The 9,068-nt window shown below is 44.6% G+C and overlaps 1 protein-coding gene across 2 annotated transcripts; it reads left to right on the forward strand.

Moving 5' to 3' along the window:
- Window positions 1-3,006: 3,006 nt before the first annotated feature.
- LOC100277074 (uncharacterized) lies at window positions 3,007-5,844 on the forward strand. 2 transcript variants are annotated; one of them, XM_008678776.2, is made up of 2 exons: window positions 3,007-3,947; window positions 5,342-5,844. In XM_008678776.2, exons 1-2 carry the CDS (start codon window positions 3,485-3,487, stop codon window positions 5,386-5,388), a joined length of 510 nt encoding a protein of 169 aa, XP_008676998.1. In that variant the 5' UTR covers window positions 3,007-3,484; the 3' UTR covers window positions 5,389-5,844.
- The last annotated feature ends 3,224 nt before the right edge of the window (window positions 5,845-9,068 follow it).

The following is a 9,068-nucleotide window of genomic DNA, read 5'->3' on the forward strand; positions in this document are numbered from 1 at the left end:
AGCAGCTGACCCGAGCCACGCAAGGCCCACCAATGACCCCATCACCACCATATACCACATGAGCTTCAAGGGAGAGACACTTCCGCACTGAGTGAAGAGCGAAGAACAAAAGTAGAAGAAGCTGTAGTGAGGGATAAAAGGGCTAGAGATTAGAAGAGAACATGAACACTTCATTGGGTCTGTTTGGTTCAGCTTTTTTCTGACCAGCTTTTCTGAAAATCTGGCTGTGAGGAGAATCTGAGTATCATTACGATTACGTGTGGAGGAAGATAAAGTTGTTCATAGGGCTCAGGATCTATAAAGTAACGGATTCCTATTATTACAACGACTCAACCGATTATATGTTTATATTGATTTTAGATGGTTTTTGTCCTAACGAATTTTATAAAAGCTGACTGAAAAGCTAAGCGTTTGGCAGTCCGCAGCAGCTTTTGGTGGCCAGAAGCTGCCAGAAGCTGAAACAAACAGGGCCATTGTCTCTTGTGCTATAGTAGCCATCCCCAACAGCCTGCGAAAAAGAGCCATCCAACAACACCTGTGGACTAAGAGTCTATTTGGTTCATTGCCTAACTTATCATAATTTACCTATTTTTTTTATCTACAGTTAGTTTTTAAATTTGGTTTACTATAGATAAATCCACAAGAAGCAAATGCCATTTTCGTTTCATGGACGCCAAGCTCGTTGGTGCTCTAAGGGTATGTTTGGGTTGAGCCTAAAGCTACCCGTGCCCATGATTGGCCGACCAAATATTGGCTGCCATGGAATGGAACAACCAAGTTTTGGTAGGCAAAAAATAGCTAAGAAGTTGGGCTTGTCTCTTTGGCCAACCAATAATCTACTTGCATCCAAACATATATGCTGCCAACGATCAACGACCTTCCTTTGGTTTGGCTGCACAGGTAAGCAATCCAAACACGCTCTAAGTATCGGGTCGCGTGTGGTCCAGGCTCCACAAACGTCCATACAAATAACCAAGCTAGTCTCGCTCCATCCGACAGACCATACCCTAGCTCATGTCTAAGGCCATCTCTAACGTGCTCTGTATTTCAAACTCTACTATATAAATAATATAGTTTACAGTGTAAACGGTGTTTTATATGGCTATATGCACGTTCTACTGGAGACCGACTAAGCATTGAGCATCTCCAACAATGTGATCTATAAAAATACGCTATAATTTAAAAATGAGTATATTTTATAGGATTTAGGGCACCAACAATATATTCTGCTTAAACAGTAAAGCACTAAATCTAGATTATAATTTTTTTAGGCATTTGAGATGGTGTTATATAACTATTTGAGGCATTTGAGATGGTGTTATATAATTATTTAACTAGAGTTTATAAAATAAAGAGTTGTTGTAGTTTTTTTCCGCGTAGAGTTATATATATTTTAATTTAAGGTATTAAGGTATTGTTGAAGATACTCTAGCATTCAAATACATTGTAGACGTTCCTGTCAGCTGCTTGACCCCTGAGGTTCTCCTCTAGTCCTTCGAAGTACTAATACATTCAAACGTGCTCTTACTGTCGATTATAGAGAAACTTGCATCACTGTGACGAGCTGAATTGCACACGAGCACATCTAGTCTATATCACATACAAGTGGTAGGAGAGGACAATCCCAACAGCAGCAAAAACTTGACTTCCTAGTAAGCAAGTCAGCACGTGACATATCGGACGGCCGACAATCCTGTTGTGCAAGGATCCGTTCCACGCGGACGGTTGGCTTGGTTCCCATCGGCCACGCCATGCACACGGCCGGCTCGCACTGCTGAGTGCGGGCCATGGGTGGCCTAGGCGTAGGGCTGGACAAAATGCTTGCAGCTCGTCGGCTCGCTCGATTCGTGGCCAGCTCGGCTCGGCTCGGATCGGCTCGTTTGAATTTTTTCGCGAGCTGAGCTGACATCCTAGCTCGGTTCGTTAACGAGCCAGCTCGGTTTGTTAACAAGCCAGCTCGTGAGCTAAACGAGCTATCACATTTCAGCAAAACAAAACTATATACATATCATTTACGTAACAATTGATGAATATGTTATATGTATGTGTGGTGTCTATAACCTATAAGTTAAACTAATGATTGATGAATTATGTCTATGTATGAAATTGGTCTATACGAATATAAGTGTGGGTTAAACTGCTGAATATGTGTGTGAATAGTGAATTAATGAGTGATGAGTTGTGTTAATTTGGTGTTATATTGATATGGTCTGTGAAACTATGAGTATAATTACTATTTTCTGTTTTAAATTAGTTTGAAATTAACTAGAAATTGATTATTAAACACATATTATTTTTTTCTGCTCTGGCTCGCAAGCTAAACGAGCCAGCTCGAGCTCGTAAACGAGTCGAGCCGAGCTGACTCTGTGGCTCGCTACCTTAACGAGCCGAGTCGAGCCAACTCGTTAGCTTAACGAGCCAGCTCGAGCTCAAACGAGCCGAGCCGAGCTGGCTCGATATCCAGCCCTACCTAGGCGGCTAGCCTCCTCTTCAGGGTCTGTTTGGTTGGGCCGTGGCTATGAAAAAAGCTGTTGTGGACTATGAGCTGTGAGAAAAGTTGTTGTGAGCGGTAAACTGTTAAAAAGCTAACAATCGTTTGGTCGAAACCTCTGAAAATCGTTAAAAGTTATTTGATATATGTTTTCACAGTTTAATCTAAAAATCACTAAAAGTAGATCTAGATATGCTTTTATTTTTACACTGTGAGAAAGTCGGCTTTTAAAAAAAGTTGCTTTCTTAATCTAACCCTTTGGTTTGGCTTTGGCTAACCCTCAGTACTCTTGGCTTCTCCTTCGCTGTTGGCTGTTGCTATCCGGTTCACTAGTTCAGTTCTCTGGCCCCGATTCTTCCTCTTCCCCACACCTAAGGGGTTGTTCGGTTAGCTCTCAATCCATGTGGATTGAGTGAGATTGGATGGGTTTGAATCCTAAACAAGTCAAACTTCTTAAGAATTTTTTTTAATCACATCCAATCCATGTGTATTGAGAATAACCGAACAAGGCCTAAAAGATCCGAATCTAGGGACGACCGGGTTCCTCCACCCCAGGATTCTCGTGGCGACCTCGCAACAACCTTGCTCTTCGCATCTTTTCAGTTGCCGAATCTCTCTCGCCTTCTCTGCTTCAGGCTATAGTCAGTCTGTTCTTGGTGATAGGTTTAGTCACAGTAACTCTTCTACTATCGTTTGCTTGCTCCTCCGATTTGCGCCGAGAAGCAACCGCTATAGTTTTCAGCGGTTTCTTTTGTTCCACTTGATGTTGCTTTCGCTTAAAGGGCGGTTCCTTCCTCCATTTGCCTGCCAATATCCACTTTTGACGAGACAGATATTTATTGGATCTAGTTCCGGAAGAAGATAAGATTTTCCTCACAGATTATCCTTTTTGCTTTGCTCTATTCTCTTTGATTTTGTCAGCTTTGCGCCCCCAATTTTCAACCGGATCAAGACGACCCGAGCATTCTTTGATTTCTTTCCCCCACAACGGCCATGTCGCTGAGCCGATTCTCGCAGTGGATATGGCCGGGGAGCAGAGCCAGAAACCGTAGAGGCCGCGACCGCGAGCCACCGGCGTGGAGCAGCACGGCCGTGACGAAAGGCCTCTTCCCGGACTCCCCGTCCGGGTTTCGGGAGCCAGACGCCGGCGTCGGGCGCACGGGCATGATCAGCCGGCGCGGCGGCCGCGCGGAGGACAGGGTCGACAGCGAGCACGGCATGGTTATCGTGCAGTCCGACGGCGACGGCTGCCTGTCTGACTCGGACTCCGACGCCTCCGACTGGTCCATCGGCTGGTTGGAGCCGCTCGCGCCGGATCTCCATAGTGACGTGGACTCCGAGGGCAGCTTCGCCGTCCTCGTGCCGTGCTATCGACGCGGCCGCGTTGACCGACCTGCCCGACCTGATGGTAGGTTCCCTGGTCCTGGTGGTGTCCCCGCCCACGGCGGCGTTTCTGGTGAGCTGAATACGCTAACTGCTAGTTATTCCCTCCACTAGCACTTGCGGAGTACTAGGTGTTGTGCAGAGTTGGTAAATAGACAGTAATTACTAATTACAGTACATCGCTAAACCTGTTTGTTTAGCCTGTTAAACCGATGTCCTAAATGGCAAGTTTCTAGTTATCGGCTGTTGAATTCTTTTGCCAATAATATTGTCTAGGCACCGGATAAGTGTACAATCTAATGAGGCCACAACAGTATAATGAGAGGTGAAACACTTGCGTTACTGCGAGCAGAAAAAGAACAGCAAGAGTTGTAATCTTGGGTGTACGGCCTATCAGCATTTAAGATTCCTATAGTGTCAACTGTCATATAGTGTCATAACACAACTTACATGACTAATTAAGTTTACCATATGGTATGAGTAGGACATAACTTTACTTGATACATGCTTGTTTCCTCTTCGTTTGCTATGCTGCCGTCGTGCCATGATCATTCATACATGTCGTTTACCCAAAACCTCACACACATATATTGTGTGGTGTTCCAAGTTCCAACTAGGATGCTGTGAATCATGTCAATTCAAACCTGTAATGACTGTGTCGTAAATTTATCAGACACCTTGAACCCACCGGGTCAGCGGCACTGCTGTTTTTGTTCTTGTAGATGTGCCCTTTCGGATAGCCTCTGATAATTTTGCATCTAGTCTAGTTTCTTAATTTGGATAGCTTCTATATTGCATGGCACTGGGCTTGGTCCTACCATACATATTAGTTGTGGCCCATTGTAAAGTCTTAGATGTGAGGCATCCACTATAAATTGAAAATGCTCCCTATGTGTCATTTGTTTTTAGAACCTTGCCCTTTGTGCCATTGTTGATCATATAATGGGAGTCTCCATCTTGCCTCGCCACTTTCCCCTCCCTCCCAGCTCACCTGCTGCTGAGTTCAGGAGACAAACTTTGAGAATTCAATCTGAGGATCCCATTTCTAACCATTGAAGTGTTCTTTGCATCAATTGAGACACATAGGAATGGTTTTTCTGTTGATCCTTCCTAGAAGTGTATCTGTATTGATAATTTTCGCACTCCTTGATCGATCTTGTATTGTATTCCTGCATTCATTTGGCTTATCAGATTTGTTATTGTTTTTGTTTATTTACAACCGGAAAAACATGCTCTCTGCCTGAACCACAATTTACGACAATATTTTATTCTGGTATTCTACCATTTTAATATCAATATCCTAATATACATAACAAATATTGTTTTCTATGCTTCAATCAAGCTTATATATCCTAATACAGTTATGCCATTTGATCATTTTGCTGTTTTTTTGTTATTCGTATTGTGAACAGAATTACTGCCTCCGCTGTAATCCTTCTGACTTTGTAGTCTGTCTCTATTCTGTAGATAACAGGACTTCTGTGGAGCAGTGGGTGTCTTCCCTTCAGAACTGATTTCTCCAGTTCCATTCTTAGCTGGCTTCAATGTATAATACAGTATTGTTTCATTCCTCATGTGTGGGAATAGATGAAGAGAGGAAACCCAAAAGGGAAAAGGAAGAGGACAGAATCACAGAACAGAACATTAGCAATGGATTATATATAAAAAAAACAACAACGGATGGGTCATGGGTGCATCATTCTTCCTAAGGTTCCAAGGCTACCTTATTCTTGCAGAGTAAGACCATCGTGATAACCTTGATTTGTGATTGGTATGAAATGTCATTGACACTTTTGACGATGGAGCAATGGATTGATGGCCTCATTATCCCATTTTCTTCTAAAGTCTAGACTACCTGTATATACAATCATTATGTCATTGGCATGTTCTTTCTTCTGCATTCATGAATAACTGGAACTGCTCTTATGGATTCCACGTATCTTTTGTATGAAGATTATTTAGTTTTTGTCCGTGAATTGTTTTTTGAAAGGATCCCTCAAGAGGGTGAATTAAACAAGCCTCTAATTTTTACCTAGTCAAAAAAAAATTCAAGAAAGCAATGTAGCAACTACAATTTTACTTCTCTACTGCAAAAGAGTATACAATCTAGATTTTAATCCTATCACTAATAAGTTAAATTGAAATCCTTGAATACCATACACCTATCTGCCTAGGCAAAAAAATTAATTAGTCCCTTTTAGATATTTTCGAGAGACTAAAGACAAAAATTAATTAGTCTCTACTTCCGTTTAGTAAAAAAAAACTAAACGAGACTAAAAAAATAGGGACTAAAAATTAATCCTCAGAACCAAACGGCGCATTAGTTCATTATCCAAAACATTCATTATCCAATAATGGTGCCTATTTGGTGCGGACTCGTTTATCATTAATTAAAACTGAACTTTCGACTCTTCTGCAACTATGATGGCCGGGACGAAGGTGTGCTTTGGTATCTGTCTCGCTGTGCTTAAAACAGGCCGAAAGATAACTGGTTAAAAAGGGCTATCAACAATACGTAAATTAAAAAAACATAATAGAGTGTTTGGTTTGAGAAATTACTTCATCCAAAATGAGGTGTTACATCATGAGTCTATTCTTCAAATTTTGTGGGATGACCCTATTTCTTATATTAGTACTAACTATAGGAATGAGGTGTTGATGGATGAACCCATTCTATTCCACAAACCAAATAAAAAAGTGAGTAGATAATGGACTAGCTCATTCCTTAAACCAAACACCCCATAAGAGATTAAGATGTGTAGGCTGTTTTAGGTAGCCTGCGGCATGGCATAGTGATCGAAAGATAACTGGCATAGGGACCAGCCAGGCCAAATGATGCAAACGCCCCCTCATCAGCCACTCACTCCTCGACCAGGTAGGTGATGGGCCGCGGGCGGGGCGGAGGTTTCGTTGCCGACGCTGCGGCATCTTGGCCGGCGGGAGCAGCGACCCACCGACCGACCGACTGATCTAGCAGAGAGCAAGATTCTGATCGCGACTCCCTTCCCTTGTCTTGCACGGCGTCGTCTGCTCGGCTGCTGCGCGCGCGTGTGGCCTGTCGGGAAGGGAACACGAGCGGGGAGACCGACGCCTCTCTGCCGGCCGCCCAGTCGGCTCTATCGATCTCCATTATCACATTGTTAATTATAACAATAAAGTATAGTGAACGAACGCGTTTAGAAGCCAGTAGCTAGCACTGCACTCTTGGTGGTACTGGTAGGAGTACACGCCGCACTGTAGAACGAAGCAGACGCAGCAACGGCCGTCGCGTTGAATGGTGGGAGTTGGGAGCTGTTCGCGGCCGGCCCATGCAATGCAAGCATGTCCCTGTTTTATTTGTTTTCTGTGGTCGGCTGCCTGACGCCGGCTGGACGAAGCCGAAGATCCTGTCCGACTCTCGCTGATGAGAGTGAACTTGTGGGTCGTGGAATGCTCCGACACTGTTTGGTTCGTCCAGTTCTGGCCCTTCGGTTCAAGCGGCTCCAAGTGGGCAGACTGCACAAACACCGGGATTGCACCTCCATGTCCCCAGGCCTCCTCGGACCAAGCCGATCAGCGCAGCGCCAGTCTGCCGACGACATCGCTGCTCGGCACAGCGGGCATGCCGTCAACAAAGATCACCGGCGGACGTACGTTGACATGGGTGGAGGCACATGCCCTTCTAATTTCTTTGTTGTAAGTAATAGAGTCTAATTTTTTTTATACAAAGTCTCTTTCTCAGTTTAACCTAGAGGCCCCTACTATAATATTTTGATGCTTGTTGAACACACTTTTGACGGGTCGGACTATCCACCGTAGTGGCGCATGTCGTCTGTGTGTGCGCAGAATCAGTTAGGGTTCCGATTTTTCTTGTGGGATTAACTCGAGAACCGTCTTATAACGGGTCTAGACTTCATCCCTTTATATAGATGAAGAGCTACGGCCGATTGAATTCCCACAATCAATCCAATCAAATCCACTTATTGTTTTACCTTATGCATTAGAAGTGGTTCTAGTTTAGCCCTACTTTAGCCTCTTTATACCTCAAATCTCCATCTCTCTTCGGCTCTACGTCAACTAGAGGCGTCTTAGGTGGCCTACCGATGGTAAGACACACCCTAGGATCTCTCCTTGACGGGCCGAGGTCCCTTCCGGGAGGCGAGATCTAGCCCCGCTGCGAAGAAGACGACCCTCAGCGCCATCGCGGACCGTTCGAGCCCCATGCGTGGACCGTCCGGACGTACGCAGAGAAAGAGACGCTCCTGCGCCCAAGTCGCAGACCATCCGAACGTACGCAGAGGAGGAGACGCTCCTGCGCCCAAGTCGCGGACTGTCAGGCCCTGTGACGTGGACCGTCCGCGCCTCCACAGAGAGTATAACCAGGTTGTCCGTTCAGTGCTTACTGCTTAGCATCCAGATCGACGCCAACACACTTTTTTGCGACTCTGCTGGTGACATATGTCTAGATCTACTAAAAATCGGACCCTCAAATGGTCGGTTTTAAAGATCACACCGATATCTCCCCGAACAATATCCTGATGTTGACTGTTGAAAGTCTGACGGCCGAGGAGCAACAACAATACAAAGACTACATACGTCAAGCGAAGGAGAAATTCTTGTCACAATACACGATAGATCACCAAACATGGAGAGACCGATGTCGCATCTCTTCTATCTTCGCTTCAAGTCACCAACGTAAGTAAATCCGACAACATCCAATCTATTAAACATTATGTAGATCAGCAACATAATCAAATGAAACAACAGATTGGAGGATTAGAAAAGTAAATTAGAAAATTAACACGTGCGTTGGAGAAATCTGTTGCTCCTAGTTTTCCATCATATGAAACTAGAGGATATCTATGTCTAATATATCGGCAATAAATGGGGATTCGCAGCCCCAACCATTATATATTATGCCAATGAACTCATATCCAAGGCAAATACCACCACCGTCGTCCCTGCTTGGCAGATCGATGCCCCTAGACACGGTCGGATCGTCTGAGCTTTTGCCCGTAGAGTCTGGCCCTTACGCGGACCGTCCGGCTTTCCCTGTCGGATAGTTTGGCACCAGGACCATTGCGTGGCACCCCAATAGTAGCGAACACAACCGGGCAGTTCGGATTTACCACTGGACAGAGCGAATACACATATGCAGAACCTACTGTTACACACTATGCACCAAATTATTACACACCACAGCAGCAGTATGTTC

This window comes from Zea mays, chromosome 4, assembly GCF_902167145.1.
Source record: "Zea mays cultivar B73 chromosome 4, Zm-B73-REFERENCE-NAM-5.0, whole genome shotgun sequence".
Taxonomy (NCBI): Eukaryota; Viridiplantae; Streptophyta; class Magnoliopsida; order Poales; family Poaceae; genus Zea; species Zea mays.

Coding starts and splice junctions, on each gene's coding strand:
- LOC100277074 (XM_008678776.2), top strand. CDS start 3,485: ATGTCGCTGAGCCGATTCTCGCAGTGGATATGGCCGGGGAGCAGAGCC. Junction 3,948..5,341: donor CGCCCACGGCGGCGTTTCTG/GTGAGCTGAATA, acceptor TCTATTCTGTAG/ATAACAGGACTTCTGTGGAG.